Consider the following 18,718-nt stretch of genomic DNA (forward strand, 5'->3'; position numbering starts at 1 on the left):
GGAGTGTCATAAGAGGTATTGCATGAATAACCCGGGATCTTCCAGAAGAAAAGTTTCAATAGGTTCAGAGAGAAACCCTGCTTTTTCACTGGGAAATGAAAAGCAACTTGATTCTGGTTGGATTTGAAGTCACCAAAAAATGGGTAATTTTTTGATTGGCTCAATGTGTACTTGCTGAGAAGAGAAAGCAGTTGTCACTCCCCTTTGGAAACACCTTATAAAAGAGGGTCTCAGTCCCACAGCCAAAGCCCTCTGGAGGGAAAGGACCAAGAGCAGGTCTTGTTTGGCTTCTGGGCTCACCTGATACCTGGTAACTTCTCAGTTCTTTTCAGTCTTTCTTTCAATGTCTGCTGTTGTCTTTTCCTCAAAAAAAAAAAAATTCTCAAAACAAACCCCCATTATTAACCTAAATTTGTAGGTTACTAAAAAAGGTTAGTCTAAGTTTTCCAGAAATTGCACAGGTAGTGCAAATAGTTCAAATATGTGTTAATACCTAGAATACTTTGATAAAAATACTCTGCTTACTAACTCCTAGGAAAAATATCTGGCTGGGTCAGGTTACTTTAGAGAGGTCTGTGGTCCAGAAAAATTGGTGGTCTCTTTGATGGAAACCAGTATATATTTTTTATCTATGTCTCTATGTTAAGAACTTTATTTCATTTTCAGAGCTGTTAACTTTGCCTACTTGTTTCTCCTGATATTTTCATATATACAGAAAAACCTCTAATATGAATTTCAAAGCTGTTTTGAGCCACCCTTTACCATTCCATTTGCAGAAATATGACCTTTCAGCACAACTTCATTTACCTTCCTTACTTAAGAGAACATAATTTGTGACAGATCAGAAGATTCTCTAATGCCGAGATATATGACATTAACTATCTCTTCTTTATCCATAAGCCCCTTTGTAGGCTATCTTATCCCATTTTGTTGATATTAGTTCAATTATTAACTCTTTCAATGAAGGCATTACATTTTTGCTTTTCAAATTTCATTTGTCAAATGGGAACTGATTTGGTTGTACATTTCCATTCTAGAACTGCTGCCTGTAGACTAAGACTGAAGATTTTGAGCAAGTTCGTTTTAGCTGTTATTTCTTTATAAATTTTAACATTGCAAAATGTACATTTTTTTCCTGAAGTTTGCAAGTTTGACTGTACAATCACCTCATTTTGCTTAGTGTTGTTTATTTATTAGATAAAACATTTAACTAAAAATAAAGGCATGATTGCATTTTGGCTAAGGACTATTTGCAAAATATGAAAGAAATCCGAGCAATCAAACTATTAAAATAACTTAATGATCACATATCCTGAAAGCATGTCACCCATATATATTTACTTTTCCCAGAAATGCTCACACAGCAGTCATGATGTCACATGGGTCTTACTGGTTATTTTTGAAAGTCTGAAGAAAAAGGCAATATAAATGCCATTTTGATTACCACAGTATTTGTACAGTTCAGAAGACTGTAGATCCCAGGAACTGTCTCTCATACATCTTTCTTGGTCCTTTTCCTTACAGCGACACAGCAAATCCACAGTCATGAAGATCCTTTACCTGCTCTTTTCTCTCCTCTTCTTGGCACTCCAGGTTTCTCCAGGTAAGATGGAAAAGAGATGCTAGAAGGGGATTGTTGTGCACCTGAAGTAAACTTCCCAGCACATTTTAACCACTGCTGGTTGAAATTGCTGGAAACCGAGCAGGAGTTAGTCAAATAGTTCAGTGCCTGTACTCCCCTATGAAAACTCTTTCAGAGGTGGAGAAATTATGACTTCTGAAGAAAAATGATTTTTCATTTCTGTCGTCTTCCTAAAAAGATTGTACTAAATGCTCTGGTGTTAGATGCTTGAGATGGTGTCTGTGGTGGCCATGGTCTTTGGATAACAGCACACTCAGCAGTGCATGTGCAGATGAAAATGAAGGCTGGCCAACTATTTTCAGATAGCAGCCGGTATTAAAGCCTCTGGACCCATGACCCTTTTCCATAAGGTAAAGGACAATGAGTCAGAAGGTCTGTATCATTCTCCGTCTGGGCTTTAAGGCCATCTATTTAGATGCACTGTGAGCTAAGGATCCCACCTCTACAAGGTGTAGACCTGCTTTGTAATCTCACCTCTTACATGGCCTTTCAACATGGACAAATCTGGGCAACAGTCCTTAAAGTAAGTTGGTGGTGAAGGCAGCTCAACGAATGGGAAACCCTGCTGGCATTATGGCTGCATTGCCTGGCCCTGCAGAACGAGAGGGAAAGAAATTTTTTTATTATTGCAGGTTTGTCTTCACCCCGCCGGGACATGTTTGTCTGTAGAAAGGGGTCCTGTCGCATAGGAAGATGTCCTTTCCAGATGGTTAGAGTTGGAAGTTGCTTTGGGTTCCTTTCCTGCTGCAAATTGTAAGTTTGACATTCACCAAGACTTATCTGCAGACAAATCTATTTTGCTTGTGTCCTTAACCCCAAGGTGCTATGGAATGTTCAGACTGGATATAAGGAAAAAAAACCTTGACGCCATGAGGACAGTCAAGCGTTGAAGTAGGTTGAGCTCCACGGTGCTCTTTCTCCTGAGATGTACACCATGATCTGCCCCAGCAAGAAGGATAAAGTACCGTTGGAGATGTCAGCCTTGTGCTGTCCCAGCTCTGTTTGACCCCTTAACAGCTCCCATGCCAGAGCAAAATATCAGGGTTTGGTATTTGCAGAGCTGGGCTGCTGTGCTCTATGGGGAACAGAGGGGAATTCAGTTACGCTGCAGGATGAACACGCATCTCTAAGTGCCATCAAATGTGTGCAAAAAGCGCAACCGTGTTGTAAAAAGAAATAATCATATGAAAGGCAGCCTTCTATTTTCGCTGAGGAATGAATGCATTCACCCCCGTATCAAAGGATATTAATTTAATTCCCTGCTTTTCCTGAAGCAATAGGAAAACACTCTTATTCACAGGGATGAGTGCACATGGCTGTCCCAGCATGACTACACATGACATTAGGTATTTTGGAAAGTATTTATATCCAAGAGGAAAATATGCATGGACTGAGAGTAAGTAGGGAGGGAATACAAGCAGAAAGAGAATCTGAAGCTTTTTTTTTTCTTTGTACAGCCCATGGGATCTATAAAAACTTCATGGACTCTCCATTCAAGAGCGATGAAAATTTCTTTTAAACCTAGGAATTTGCTTTGAATCCCCTTACTGCCAAAACCGCTGGATCCTGCTATAAAGCCTCCTGCACCTTTCATTTTTAATGTTAAAAGCTTTATGATGTAGAGTAAATCCATTGCTTTCCCTCTTTTTGAATAAATTTTTGCTGCTTTGCATTCACATCACTGAAACATGGGTGTCTGTTGCATGGGCTGAGGGCAATGATCCTACCTGGGTTTTGACACACAGACCCTGGAAGGCAACAATTTGCAATGCCAACTGCTCCTTAATTGGAGCTTTTCTGAGACATGGCAGCTGTCCAGGGCCAGACAGACATGGACTGAAGGCCTTACCCTCCAGTACCAAGAGACAGGCTGGCTGGAAGAAGTCAGCTTCCCTTTGCGGGAATGTGTTCAGATGCCAAAACCCTTTTTTTCTTATTATGCAGAAATCTTTTCTTGGGGAAAGAGAAATACAAATAGCTAAAACCCCAGACATCCACTATCCATTAAAACCTCCTCACGTGAGACTTAATGTTCTGGCTTCTGGAAGATGCCTGTGAGCATCACGGGAAAGATGTAGATCTATTTTCTTTTTTTTTTAAATAGTGCAACAATTTATGCCAGTTCTTTTCTCTCCAGAGGTTGTTCGTCCTGTAATTTCACAGCAATGGATGTAAGTTTTGCTTTTTTTTTCCCCCACCTGTCCCTCTGAGAGGATGCATAAAAGATAATAGATGGAGAACAGCTTATACTGGTCTCTCTTCATTAGCTCCTCTCCCCCTCCCTCCACCATATGGCACACTCCCTTCAGTTCTCCGTTGGGATACACACATTTCTGAAATGTTGTTCAGGAGGGGATTTTGTTTGCCTGCCAAAATTGCAGCATTTATATGTCCTATGACTATTTCTTTGCACTTCTTAGCAGGGAACAAACTTATCCTCAGGTATCTCATCCAACTTCTAATCCTCTGTGGCATGATTTCTTATACTCAAGTCACGGCAACAGTTAACATAACTCAAAGTCTTTGAAAAATGGGTGTTTGGAGGAATGCATGGCTGGACAAGTTGTAGACCCTCTGCCTGGTGCTAGCTGACAGTTTGGCCCTGTGGTGCAGTGAGACAGTAGGCAGGGCTTGCTCACACATCAAAGGGGGCTGAGAGGGTACTGTTGTCCCCTAGAGGGAATGTATCTAGAGGAGGCATCCAACATGCAACACGGCCATGCATTCAGGCAAAATCTCATGCTTCAGGCCTCTTCTCAGTGTATTTACAGCAGCTAGATTATGTCCACCCTCAAAAACCAGTTCAAAACTGATTGGGCAGATCTTAAAAAAAAGATTCTGAGTGTTTATTTCTTTTTTTTTTTCTCTTTGGTGTAGACTGTAAACTTGCTCTCTAACCGACACTGCTAAGAGAAAAGCAAAGAGAATGCATAGGAGCGTTATGGTTGAAAGCAATTCCAGCACTCTGTATAAAGAGGGGCAAAAAGACACCAGAACAGAGACAAAACAGTGCAAATCTGTGCCTAGAAAACATGAGGGTGTTTTTAGTTGTCATCATGACAGAAGTTGTAAGTTTTGCTGAGGGATGCAAGTGTACAAAGGAATTAGCTTACAAAGAACACAGTTGTTGACTATTCCTTAACCAGCAGGTAAGCAGGGTAATTATATTATATTCACTTTTAGCCCAAATACATGATGAAAATGTAATATCTAGCCTGCTGTTCCTTGTAGGATTTCCTACACTAAACAATGTTCAATGGTGTTAATGAACTATACAGAGAAGGTCCTTAGAAGACCTGATTTATGACATTTAAAATTACAGAATCAAAGGGATAGACTAGGTACGCTTTCAGATATGCTTGTCAGATAAGGGTTATGCCTAGCGCTTGTGCCCTCTTGCTTCTGCATCTCCTTACCAAAGGCCAAAGTAGAGAAGGTTTGCACGCTTCAGAGATGCTTGTGCCAATGCTGAATGCAAAAGCAATAGTAAAGCTACGATCACGAAATGATTCTGCGCAGCAGCTCCCCAGTTAGGAGAAAGAGGGGAGAGAAGTGTCTCAGTGGCCAAAGAGATCCAGAAAACGTGACCTTTCAAGTTAACTGAAGGCTGAAAGAATGGCAATTCTCTGTATTGCTGCATGTAAAGCGGCTCCTCCCTTTAAATTACAGAGTTCCCATTTCCCCAGAATACAAGATCTTGGTGTCCCTCTTCAAACATCACAGAAACTTTTCAATCATCTCTCCTGTGCTGGGGAAATCCTGGATTCAGCTTCAGCTCTAATGGGAAGGAATTCATATTTTCAATTTACTTTTTTCCCTATAAATCTCAGATGACGTCATTATGTGAACAGATATATCCAACGGTTTGTCATTTAGACGGTTCCACTGTGATGGGACTTGAACAGAGAGACTGAATGGGTGGCCAACCTGAAAGGGACCCCAGAGTTACGTGCCTGCTGAGGGAAGGTCTTGGTCTTCAGGCAGCCACAAATGCACCAGGAATCACTTGCGTCCAGATGCCCTTGGGGTCAAGGAATACCCACTTTGCCCAAAACACCCTGGTTTCATACTACTGCTGGTGGGTGAGATATGTTTATTCCCATGGCCACATCTCCCCTTGGTCAATCAGAAAGTGACCCATCTTCACGGGGGTGATGGGGTTGCACCTTGTCCCTCCCTGGGGCCATGGGAGAGGCTGAGGTGCCTCCTGGGGCTGTTGCAATCGTCACCATTATCCTCATGCAACACATCTTGTGACACCCCGCTGCACAGAGGGCACATGGGCTGCAGTGGCTTGGCATGAACTGCCTGGACTTTGCCTGGTGCAAACAGCTGCAACCAGTCTCAAAAAAGCAGGTAATGTTTCCCTCCTTGTCTCCTCCAATTTGACAAAATAATCAGCTAGCGTGAGATGTGCAAGAACATGAGTATTATAAACCTTCTTACCTTTCAAAATTATAAGAAGGGCTTTATCTCTGCTTTTATGTGGTTTCATCAGTTGTTTTGGAAATAACACATTGATTGCTGCATGCATTTATGAGCTGACGTTCAAACGCACACATAAATCAACATCTCCAGTTCACTGCTTCCATGTAAGTCATGTCGTATCATGGGTAACAGAAAATATCATTTATCCATTGATCTTTCTCCTTTTGTTGCTGTTTCTCCTCTATCTCTACTATATTAAACTCATGGTGTGACTTTCTACAACACCATCAGTCTTGTTCAAGATGTTCCGGGCAAAGGGGCCCATGGGAGAGTTGAACAGCTTTGCACTGCTGAGATAAAGGGTGTTCACGGTGACTGCTAAATATTCAGTTAAATGATACATGAATGATCCTGGAAAGTCAGTGGGAACATGCTGTGCTGGGTGTGGGACTGGACAGCAGGGTGGGAGCTGCTGGTGGATGTGAGGAAAGACCCTAGCTAATGTGGACACAGCTCTTGGGATTGTGCACATCTCCACTCACTCCTACAAACCTCCTACAGGAATTTATGTCACAGGAGACTGAGAAACTCTGAATCCAGCAGGGACCTTCAGCTTCAGGACCAGGGCAGAGATGCCCTGGGAGCAAATGCAGGCATCAGCCCCATGGCTCTGGGAAGGGTTGCACGCCCAGTGGGGAAGCAGAAGGTGGGGAAGTCAGGGATGGAATGCTGAGGGTGATCTGCTTCCTTGGAATGGAAAGGATTCAGTAAAACAGCCAGGGTCACCGGTTGCTGACATACTCACGTGGGCATGGACACACACGTGTGTTTAACTATACAGGGCAGAGGTCTGCACTTGCAGAAAGGTTGAGGTCACTGGTTGTTCACGGAGAACAGCATTGCAATCCCAGTTTGTCTGAGGCAGACAGAGAGGAGAAGACACCCTGCTTTCTCCCTGCTGGACTACACTTCTGGACATTTCTAGGTTGTGGTCCATGAGACCCACTGGAGAGGCCACCTTGAGGAGGAGCTGGACAGCCAGCCTGGGAGACCACCTACTTCCCTCCAAGGCCTATGAAGGTTTCCTTGGGGGCTGTCTGTGTGATTAGGCCCTTCCAGGAGGGATGTGGCAGGGACAGACTCTGGGTCTGGTAGAGGGGTTGGTGCTGTGGGGCTGGCAGCAGGGAGGGAGCTGAGCGGGGACTGCTCTGCAACCCTCAGCCCCACTGTAGATGAGGGAGATGGAGGTCCCATCCCGCTGTGTGGTGGGGCCTCTGGGATGGGTTGGGTGGGCAGCCCCAGCCATGCCCACCCAAGGGACATGCCACCCAGCACAGCCCTGTGCATGAAGCCGTGGCTGTCAGGGACAAGGGACACTCGTGACCGAAGGACCAGGACAGGGCTCCCGCTCCCCAGGAGGGAGCATCCGCAGAGCAGCTCCATCACACCCACAGCAAACACCCTGGCCTGGCAGGGACTGCTGGGATCGGTGTCCTCACGCCTCTGCCGGGCAAGACCATCCCTGGGGACCACAGTGATGACCCCCAGCATCCGCAGGCATTTCTCCTGCCACCAACCCACCGCCACCCCCAGAGCGAGCAGGCGCCGCACACCCTCCGTCACAAGGAAACGGCCACACGTCCCACCCGCTGCAATGCCAAACTGCTCGTCTTTATTCAAGCCGGGAAAAGCAGCCCCTGCCCAAACGACAGCAGGTCCGTGACGGGATGTCTCCAGCCCACGAGCACCCGGGCACCCAGCAGGAGCAGCGCTTCCACTCCCGCTGTCGCACCACCTGGGGACGGCAGAGGCAGGGAGGGGAGAGGACATCAGCAGATGGTTCCAGGAGCCAGAAGCGAGGGGGACATCCTGCTCGGAAAGTTCAGGGTCTCAACCCCAGATTCTGTACGAAGAAAGCAGACAAGCACGTCACCTGTTGTGACTTACTTTTCGCTTCCTCCCACACTCTCCCACCTCCCCTGCGATGACAAGCAAGTCTATGGTGCAAGAGAAGCAGGCTCAACGGAGGTGAGCTTCAGTCCTCACTGCAGACAGTTTGGACCCCTGTTATCCCAATGTTGGCAGCCCTGACTCCACGTCTATTCAGATGCAGCAAAACCAAGATCATGTCCTCCATGCTGTCCGAGGACAGTGAATGCTTCACTCTTTGAGAGCTTGGGAGAGCCCTCTGCAAAACCTGAATGAGTCTCATGGGGCTGAAGGAGCGTGGGGAGGTGCTGGCTGACCTTGGCCTCCTTCAGCCCACTCAGGGCAGGTCCAAGTACCTTTCCTTTCCTCTCCTGGCCTCTGCCTTGGAGCATGTATAGCACTGAGCTGTTAGCTAGTCATGGGCACTTAAACACAACAGCCACTCTTTCTGCCATCACAGTAGTGTTTCTAATTCCAAAACTTACTTTTTGCAGCAAAAGAAAAACCTTGAACATTTTCCACTAATGACAAAGGGGAAAGAGCACTGCAGAAATCCGCAGAAGCCTTGTTGCCGATGACATTCTGCCTTATTTCCTGGAGCCCGGGAGGATCCTATACAGTGAAAGAGGTCAAAGAAAGTGAGTATGGGACAACTGTAAAAAATGTGCATGGCTCCAGAGAGGGTGACACTCACTACCCCTGGATCTCAGTCTCCCACATGCACCGAGCACCAAACCCAACATCTTTACCTCTCCAGTAGGAGGTTATCTTTCCTGTAGAACGTGGGGAAAGTCATAGGGAAAGACCAGTGTGAGGTCCAGGAAGCGCCGTGCTGGCTCCTGAGCTGCCCAGGCATTCATCAGATCCAATCCCTCCCAAACGTTATGTATATCTACAAATCTGATCACTTCCCAGGACATGGAGGACTCCGCTGATGGGGGCTCACACCTCACCCCATCTCCCCTCTTCCCCTCTCACCTGCAGCACCCTGCACCAACAGGAGGAAGAAGGGCAAGAGCAGGTACAGCATCCGCATGGCTGACGCCTGTCCTGGGTCTTCACGGGGCTGCAGAGGGGACAGATCAAGACAACAAAGAAAGGACATGGACAAGGCTGGGCACACATGGTGAGCCAAAAAGCAGAAGCGCAATCTCCAACAAAAAGAGATAATAATGATTCTTAGCATTGCAACTTCACAGGTATCCTGGGAGCATTTTGGGAAACACCAGCCTTGGTCGTGGACAATCTGGAGTTTATTTCATTGTGTTCTTTACAGCTCTTCCTGATGTTTTCCTCAAAACATGGACTGAAGGGTTCATGCCATTCATGCCTAGTTGTTGCCATCATACTCAAAACAACATCCACTGAAACTCAGATTATAAGGAACGAAAAATTACTTTTACAAGTTATAGTCCCTCACAACTTTTGCAGGGCATGTGTTTGTCCCCTGAGCAGAATTTTCCAGAGAGACAGGATCAAGGGTGACACAAGATACACTTCCCAGCACAGTAAGCAGACCACTTTTACCACTACAGTATTTGCTCTCTCCCTTTTGCCTCTTCTTAATCAAATGCCAGAGCAGAGAAAGTTTGCACATCAGGAGACGCTTGTGCCAACACTCAGTGCCATGTCAATAGCCAAACCAACAGGAATTCAGGGAAATGCATGTGCCTGGAGATGCCATGTTATATGAAGGGTTAGCTCGTGCTCTCCATCACCTCAGTCCAAAGTTGGCTGCCCAAAACACCCTGCCCACTCATCTCTGCTTCCCTGGGCTCAGGAAAATCCTCCCAGCTCGACTTGAGGAAGTGCCCATCCTCAACTCAAGATCCTTCCTGGGCTTCCCAGCAAAGACACTCCCCAGCCCCACAATTACTGCCCCTACCCAGCGCAGCATCGACCCAGAGAGGAGCAAGAGGACAGGGAAGTGTCTTGGTGGCCAGAAATGGAAACACAAATCAACCTTTTGAGTGAACTGAAAGCCTGGAAGGATGGGAAATCTCTGTACTGCTGTGGGAAAAGTATCTCCTTACTTTGCTGAGGAAAGTCTGAGAACAGAAGATCTCGGGTCCCTCCTCCAGCATCAAAGCACCTTTCCAGTCTCTCCCGTACTTAGGAAAATCTGGTTCCATCTCCCACATGTCCTGGGCTCTTAAGACTCATAGGAAGGTTTTGATTCTCTTTCCCAGGCAGCTCTGATACTTGTTTACATTCAGAGACACTTCCAACAGTTTGTCATTTAGAGGGTTCCAGGAAGATGGATTTGCACAGAGAGGCTGAATGGGTGGGTGAGCCTGGAAGAGGCTCCACAGTCACCTACCTGATGAAGGTGTTGGTTCAGAGTGCACCAAGGCAGCAACAGGCTGTAACAATCCAACCAGGAATCACTTTCACCCAGAAGTGTTAGGATCAAGGAGTATCACTTTGCCCAAAACACCCTGGTTTTACACACTGTAGCCGGTGGGTGGAACATGCACTTGGCCAATCAGAAAGTGACCCATCTGTGTGGGGGTGATGGGGTTGCACCTCATCCCTCCCTGCGGCAGTGGGAGAGGCTGAGGTGCCTCCTGGGGGTTGTTGCAATCTTCACCGTTATCCTCATGCAACACATCTTGTGACACCCCGCTGCACAGCGGGCATGCGGGCTGCGGTGGCTTGCTGAAAAATCTTTGGGATGGAGAAAGTAACTGGTTGGTGCAGACACCAGCACCAGCCCAGTCCCAGAAGAAGGGAGTCCTTCTTTGTCTCTTCTCATCTGATTAAATAATCAGCTAATGTGTGATGTGCAAGAACATGCAGAATATTGAAAACCCTCCCACCTCTAGACACTGCAAGAACACCTTTTTCTGGGGCAAGATGTCTGTGCACCTGACATGTCAAAGGTGATAAGCATGACGCTCTCTGGTGACTCTTCAGATAAAGTGAGAATAACACCAGGATACACATTAAGGTCTGTAAACCAGGTGATCCAACGAATCTGCATCTCTTCCTAAAGCCATCCAAGGTGAAAAAATATAAGATGGAAGTAGCCATGGCTTGTGAAGCCAATGCGTTTGTTGCCATTCATGCGATCGGGAGAAATGGCAGTCCTTGCTGGGCGGGAGGGGGCTGTGCTGCATGCCCGACTTGGCAACTGCCTCTCATGGTGTTTGGAAGAGCAATCTGGTCCCCCCCAACTCCAAGTGGGTACCTGCTAGGGATTTTGGTAGTGGAGCCTGGCCTCTCGGCCTTTTCTCCTTGCCTGTACGCCATTGAGATGTCAAGTCACGGTGCCAAGATAGCAATCGCGAAAACGGTGGAAGATGGCTTCTGCATGCTTAGCAGAAGCAGAGGGCCACCTGCCCAGAAGACTGATCTTGAGTTTTACTGGGAGAGCTTCTTGAAGAGAAGCAGAAAAAGTTCCGTTTTGTGGTACGGCAGCAGTTTGGTGCTGGTTTCTAGTGAGCAAGGATGCAGTGTATGTGTGTGCGTGTGTCCCAAGAGATGTCCAGCAAACCACACTGCTGAACGGCCCTTATGCAAGGCAAGGTGACACAAGACCCAGGGCTGGAGGGCTGGGAATCCTTCTCAGAGGTGTCAGAAGAGGAAAGCAACGCCTGCTTTTCTCTGGCTGGGAGGAGAAACAGGAAAAGGACCTTTTGGGCTGGATGTTTTGAGGTACCACCGACTCCCGCCTGCCCTCTGTGCCCTCCTCCTCATGCTCCACGGAGCAACAGGTAAGAGATGAATGAATTAAGTGTATAGAAAAATGGAGGATTTATCTGTCCTGGTTTCAGCTGGGATAGGGTTAAATTTTTTCCTAATGCTGTGTTTTGGATTTAGTATGAGGAGAATGTTGATAACACACTGATGTTTTCAGTTGTTGCTAAGTGCCCTCCTAGTCCAAGGACAGCTCCCGTGCCTACTGACTGAGCTAGGTACACGAGATGGGAGGGAACATAATCAGGACAGCCAGTCCAGCTGGCCAATGGGGTATTCCATACCATGTGACGTCATGCTCAGTATATGAACGGTAGGCGTATTCCAGGAAGTACCGATCGCTACTTGGTTATCGGTCAGCGCGGGTGGTGAGCAATGCATTGTGCATCACTCATTTTGTATATTCTATCATTATTATTATTATTTTCCCTTTTCTGTTCTATTAAACTGTCTTTATCTCAACCCACGAGTTTTTCTCACTCTTACCCTTCGATTCTCTCCCCGTCCCGCTGGGGGGGTGGGGGGAGTGAGCGAGCGGCTGCGTGGTATTTGGCCGCCTGCCAGGTTAAACCACGACATATCTGATACTACAGTGAAGCTGCCCAGTAGTTAATGAGGTTTTCTTATAGACATAATGCAGATGAAAGAAGACAGAAGCCAAACCTTTTGGTACAGATACTTATTTTTCCTCCATTGAGGTCATGAGTCACGTGTGACTTCTCCTGGTTGCTGTGGCATCCTCCCTGGGGTCCTTTACAGCCGTATCTTTAAGAAAAGACTCCTACCAGGTTCTGCAGCTGGGACCAGAGCTGGGACCTTGTAATAAAGCTCTCGCGCTCCAGGGATGAGGTTTTGTCACCATCTCCATACCTCCCGCTCTGACTTGCCTTTCTGAGTCGGCAGCGCTGGTCATAGCGGGAAAGGAGGAGGAGGGAGAAAGGCAGATCCTGCTTCCACCCTCGGAGTCCTCCCTTGTGCCAGGAACAACCCAGCAGACATGCTGGAGAGCCTCTCCCGGAGGCTGCTGAGGGACAGTAGTGAGCATCCCATGCAAGTGCCACAAACATCACTCTGCTTTCCATTGGAAAATTTCCCTTGTCTGTTGGAGAAAGGGGAGAATATGCAGCCCAGGGACATGGGGACACCCCTGGGTTGACATTACTGCACTGCCCAGCCTTGGAGCTGCTGCTGGGGCTGCAGTGACCCAGCATCCTCCAGCACCTCCCACCAACACTGCTGGCAGCCCAGCCACCATCTGCAGAGAGTGCAGAGGCCTTTCCTGGACTCCAACTAGTCACGTATTTGCCCAGCCGATAATGAGATTGAGAGTGAATTTCCAGTGTGTCCACAGATAAATGCTCAAACAAAAGTGGGCAGTCTGACCCTTCCAGTTGGAGCAATGTCCTGGTCCATTTGGACACAGACATTTCCTGCACAGCATCCAAGGAGACACCTTTCCCACCAAGCAACAGGACGGTGCCTCCCTTGAATTCATCCTCACTTGGGCTGAGCGCTCATCACAAGAAAGGAACGTTACCCACCACAAAAAGAGACTGACATGGAAGTAGAGTCCTGGCAAAAGAAAGAAGTCCAGGCCTATGAAAACCAGAACAAGGCTCCCGCTCCCCAGGAGGGAGCATCCGCAGAGCAGCTCCATCACACCCACAGCAAACACCCTGGCCTGGCAGGGACTGCTGGGATCGGTGTCCCCACACCACTGCCGGGCAAGAGCATCCCCAGGGATCACAGTGATGACCCCCAGCATCCGCAGGCATTTCTCCTGCCACCAACCCACCGCCACCCCCAGAGCGAGCAGGCGCCGCACACCCTCCGTCACAAGGAAACGGCCACACGTCCCACCCGCTGCAATGCCAAACTGCTCGTCTTTATTCAAGCCGGGAAAAGCAGCCCCTGCCCAAACGACACCAGGTCCGTGACGGGATGTCTCCAGCCCACGAGCACCCGGGCACCCAGCAGGAGCAGCGCTTCCACTCCCGCTGTCGCACCACCTGGGGACGGCAGAGGCAGGGAGGGGAGAGGACATCAGCAGATGGTTCCAGGAGCCAGAAGCGAGGGGGACATCCTGCTTGGAAGGTTCAGGGTCTCAACCCCAGACACTGTACGAAGAAAGCAGACAAGCACGTCACCTGTTGTGACTTACTTTTCGCTTCCTCCCACACTCTCCCACCTCCCCTGCGATGACAAGCAAGTCTATGGTGCAAGAGAAGCAGGCTCAACGGAGGTGAGCTTCAGTCCTCACTGCAGTTTGGACCCCTGTTATCCCAGTGTTGGCAGCCCTGACTCCACGTCTATGCAGATGCAGCAAAACCAGGATCATGTCCTCCATGCTGTCCGAGGACAGTGAATGCTTCACTCTTTGAGAGCTTGGGAGAGCCCTCTGCAAAGCCTGAATGAGTCTCATGGGGCTGAAGGAGCGTGGGGAGGTGCTGGCTGACCTTGGCCTCCTTCAGCCCCACACCAGGCAGCTCCCAATCTACAAGGGCTTTTCCCTTCCTTCTTGGGCCTCCCCCACAAAGCATAAATGCAGGAGAGTATTTACAGGCATTGGCTACAAAGGCATTTTTAACAGCTATTTCTGTGGACAAAGGAGGAAATTCTTTCCTCAGCCAGGAATCTAGACCTTACCTTCTGCAGCATGAGCGGAATCGTGAACATCTTCCAGCAGATATTGCGGGGTAGCGACAACGCCCAAAAGTGCAGTATCCCCCTCTTCGTGCGCATACGAACGAGCTTCCTTTTCCCATGGGGAATGCTACACAGAAAGCAATTAAAGTGATAATCTGGTATAGCAGCGTGTGGTTGCAGAAAGGCTGGCACTCCCCATGCATTTCAGGCCAATATATGGGCTCGTCTTCAACCTCACCATAGCCGCATCTCCAACAGCAACATGTCTCACCTGGAAGGACTCTCACTCCACAGTGGGTGCACACAAGAACAGAGAGTGGGAAGGACTAGCAGGAGGTCGAGGAAGAGCCATGCTTTCTCCCCAGCTGCGTGCCCACCACTGCAGAGCTGGCAAGCAGGGCACTCCTCGCATCCCACGTCCCTGTCATGGCTGCGTCCTGCCTTTGAGTGACCTCTGATGGAAAACCCTTGCCCAGCCCCTGCAGGGGTCATGGATTGGGGTAAGGAGGTTTTGGGACACTCAGCTGAGACACCACTAGATGAGAAGGGGCAGCTTTGTGCCCCAGTCAACCCACGAAGCCAACAACCCCCTGGTGCTCTCTCCTACCCCTGCACTGTGAAAAAGATCATCCAGAGGCACCCAAAGAGGAACAGCTGGGTGCAGGGTTGGAGCCTGAAACTAAACCCCTTCCTGACTCACAGAAGAAGCCAGGCTTCTATTTCCAGAGGCTCTCTCCACCCCCAGTCCATGTCCTCTTGGAAGGGCACTCAGAAAACACCTTTTCCTCTATTCCCCCTAACCTTTGCATCACTCCAACTAATGTGGTCACTTTGCGGGACATGGAAAATCCCACTGATGGAGGCTCACATGTCACCCGTCTCCCCTCTTTCCCTCTCACCTGCAGCACCCTGGATTAACAGGAGGAAGAAGGGGAAGAGCAGGTACAAGATCTTCATGGCTGACGCCTGTCTCAGGTCTTCACGGCGCTGCAGAGAGGGACACCAAGGCGATAAGGACATGGAGGACCCCAGGTGGTGTAGAAGTCTGGGCACTGTGGTACACCAAACTGCAGAGGGGCTACCTCCACGTAAAGCAGATGATGTTTTCTCTACCTTTCTCTTAAGAACAATTCTTAGGTCTGTACCACCCTGCATATCTTGGGAGCATTTCATGATGACTCCATCTCTTGGGAATTGATTACCTAAGCTGATGCTTTTCCATTAACTGTGTCTTCCATAGACCTTCCCCAAAGCACAGACTGCAGAGCTCAGGGCCAACTGTTGCCAATTCAATCAAAACAACTTCCAGAGAAATTTGGAAAATGCAGATATAAATTTGCCTTTGAAAGTTACGGAACTAATTAACTTTTACTGCCTCATGCTTCATGTATGTAACACTTCTCTCATTAACAAAATACATATATATTCCCTGATTGCTGGAAAGACCCATATCTCTAGGGTTCTCTGAAGGTGCTAAATTCCTATGGCCTGAAATGATCTGTCTCGAGGGTTGTCCCCAGTCAAGGAATGAAACATGACATGATTTCAAGCAGATTAGAATTACTGCTTGTGACTTTCCTCTCTCATTCTGCCTCTCCTGAACCAAGGGCCAGAGCAGAGAAGGTTTGTATATCAGAAGATGTTTGTGTCAACACTCAATGCCATGCCCATAGTCATGCTACGGGAAAGAAAGGATCCAGGCTCTGGAATTTAGGGAAATGCACGTGCCTGGAGATGCCATGTTATATGAAGGGTTAGCTCGTGCTCTCCATCACCTCAGCCAGTCCAAAGTTGGCTGCCCAAAACACCCTGCCCAATCACCTCTGCTTCCCTGGGCTCAGGAAAATCCTCCCAGCTCGACTTGAGGAAGTGCCCATCCTCAACTCAAGATCCTTCCTGGGCTTCCCAGCAAAGACACTCCCCAGCCCCACAATTACTGCCCCTACCCAGCGCAGCATCGACCCAGGGAGGAGCAAGAGGACAGGGAAGTGTCTTGGTGGCCAGAAATAGAAACACAAATCAACCTTTTGAGTGAACTGAAAGCCTGGAAGCATGGGAAATCTCCATACTGCTGTGGGAAAAGTATCTCTCTACTTTGCTGAGGAAAGTCCCCATTCTCCCAGAACGGAAGATCTTGGGTCCCTTCACCAGCATCAAGGCACCTTTCCAGTCCCTCCTGTAGTTAGGAACCCTTAGTTCCATCTTCCACGTGTTCTAGGCTCTTAAGACTCCTATGATGGCCTAATTATATGCATGGATACTGCCAACACATTATCATTTAGACGGCTCTAGGGTGATGGGACTTGAACAGAGAAGCTGAATGGGCAGTTTTCCAGAAAAAGACCCGGCAATTACCTACCTGATGAAGGTCTTGGTGTTCAGGCAATAACAAACCCAACAGGAATCGCTCGCGTCCAGCTGCCCTTGGATCCAAGGAGTACTGTTTTGCCCAAACCACCCTGGTTTTATACCATTGCTGGTGGGTGGGACATGCGCTTATTCCTGCTGACACATCTCCCCCTGGCCAATCAGAAAGCAACCCATCTGTGTGGGGATGATGGGGTTGCACCCTATCCCTCTCTGAGGCAATGGGAGAGGCTGAGGTGCCTCCTGGGGGTGTTGCAATTTTCACCGTTATCCTCATGCAACGCATCTTGTGACACCCCGCTGCACACAGGCTGCAGTGACTCTGCATGAACTGCCTGGGCTGGACAAAGCAGGCTGGTTGGTGTAGACACCAGTAGCAACCAGTCTCATAAAAGGATAAAATATTTGTCTCTTCCTTTCCTCTCAGTTTACTTGGTAAGCAGGTAGTGTGCGACATGCAGGATCATACAAAATATTTTACTTTTCTCTCCCTTTAACATTAAATGAACAGCTTCATCCTTGCCAAGGTGATTTGCATTTGACATGCCAAGAAGCGACAAGCGTAAGGCTACCTTTCTGATGGCTACTCAGATAAACAGACAGTGAATAGAGGAAAAGTGATTAGGTGAGAGCACAGCTCACCTCATTCTGTCTGAATTTACTACTCCTAAAATTGTTGTTCCTGGTACAAAACCCAGAAATGTGGTTCAATAGAAGAAAGTCTCTGTGTAAAGCTATGCAAACTAAGGGATACTATTGAATGAAGGTGAAGTAGGCCCTGGAGGTGTGGACTTGATCAAGAGAGTTTGTGGGTTTATAGGAATTATGTGATGCTTCAGAAAGGTAAAGATCAAGGTGGGTCATGGAGGCAGAGAGAAGCAAGGGATGAAAGGGGCCAAGCTCATGTGAGGAGGCTGCTGGTCAATATGCTTCTCTGGCCACGCCCTACATCTGATGACCACAGTATGTCCTATATTACTAGTAAACTTTATTTCTAACTATTTTGGTACAAACAATCTGTCTATGGTGTGTCTACATGGTTGTGCAGTCCTCTAGCAAACTTCAAGCCGGAGTACTGGGTATGAGAGAGTACCAAAAGTGCTGGTCCATTGCCTAGAGAGACCATGGTTCTGGGAGTTGGATCCTGGAGAAAGGTCTTGAAGTGGCACACATCAGAGACCAAGGGTCTGGTGCCATCTACCAGAGAGATGCATGATGGGGATCTTCCCCGAGCAGCAATCCATAGAAGGAAGATTGGGTGTCCGCGGTGGTATCTTTGTGGGTGTAAGAGTCCTGGGAGCATCCCCACTCCTGGAGGTTTGGTACCAGGCTCAGGACCAGTCCAGGGTCAGCACAGCCAAGGGCTGCTGGTTATGATGTGGAGAGGGTTTCCAGCCCACACTGCAGGGAGGCCATGGCTGGGGCCAACCCCTACCCAGGGGAGCTGCTTTGAGGTGGGGATCTTGTGCTGGACCCCACCAGAACTGCAGCTTGGCCCTGCTGATCCAGACCTCATCCTTCACCCACGACTCATGTCCCTACGTGGCCTTGGCCCGTGCCCATGGGGGTGCCCAATGCCCCAGGCTGAGGCTGCTCCCAGCCCCCTGGTCTGCCCCACTCCCTGTCTGGGGGTAGTGACATGACCCCTGCCCTGCCACCCCCCATGGTGACTGCCCCACGGCAGTGCAAGGGCCCTCCCCATGGCCCCCCTGAGCTGAGCATCATCAAATCTGCCCCAAGGCTCCCCCACAATTCTGACCCACAGCCTGGCCCAGGGCTCCTAATACCCCCCCCCAACCCAGCCCCACATCTTGAAGCCCCCCACACAGCACTGACCCCCAACTCAATCCCAATCTCCTGAGTGGCCCCCTGGCACAGCCATCAGTCCCTATTTCCTTAGGGGCAGAATGACTTCCCCCACCCCCCCAACTACCCCTGGACCCCACAACACCCCCCTGGTGCCATGCACCCAGGCCCCACAGCTGGGGATGGACCCAAGGCCACCAG

At 48.7% G+C, this 18,718-nt stretch overlaps 3 protein-coding genes across 3 annotated transcripts; 1 reads left to right on the plus strand and 2 right to left on the minus strand.

Annotated features, from left to right (window-relative positions):
• The first annotated feature begins 235 nt into the window (after nt 1-235).
• Nucleotides 236-3,300, plus strand: LOC142081295 (antimicrobial peptide THP2-like). Its single transcript, XM_075147998.1, has 4 exons — nt 236-310; nt 1,525-1,603; nt 2,275-2,395; nt 3,100-3,300. Exons 2-4 carry the CDS (start codon nt 1,546-1,548, stop codon nt 3,113-3,115), a joined length of 195 nt encoding a protein of 64 aa, XP_075004099.1. The 5' UTR covers nt 236-310; nt 1,525-1,545; the 3' UTR covers nt 3,116-3,300.
• A 5,180-nt stretch (nt 3,301-8,480) lies between these two features.
• On the minus strand, nt 8,481-10,394 carry LOC142081297 (ostricacin-2-like). Its single transcript, XM_075148000.1, has 3 exons — nt 10,320-10,394; nt 8,978-9,065; nt 8,481-8,611 (listed from the first exon to the last, which is right to left on the minus strand). Exons 2-3 carry the CDS (start codon nt 9,033-9,035, stop codon nt 8,481-8,483), a joined length of 189 nt encoding a protein of 62 aa, XP_075004101.1. The 5' UTR covers nt 9,036-9,065; nt 10,320-10,394.
• Nucleotides 10,395-14,340: 3,946 nt separating this feature from the next.
• LOC142081296 (spheniscin-1-like) lies at nt 14,341-16,770 on the minus strand. Its single transcript, XM_075147999.1, has 3 exons — nt 16,704-16,770; nt 15,244-15,331; nt 14,341-14,471 (listed from the first exon to the last, which is right to left on the minus strand). The coding sequence occupies exons 2-3, from the start codon at nt 15,299-15,301 to the stop codon at nt 14,341-14,343; spliced, it is 189 nt and encodes a 62-aa protein (XP_075004100.1). The 5' UTR covers nt 15,302-15,331; nt 16,704-16,770.
• Nucleotides 16,771-18,718: the final 1,948 nt, after the last annotated feature.

Source organism: Calonectris borealis, chromosome 3 (genome assembly GCF_964195595.1).
Source record: "Calonectris borealis chromosome 3, bCalBor7.hap1.2, whole genome shotgun sequence".
NCBI classification, from domain to species: Eukaryota; Metazoa; Chordata; class Aves; order Procellariiformes; family Procellariidae; genus Calonectris; species Calonectris borealis.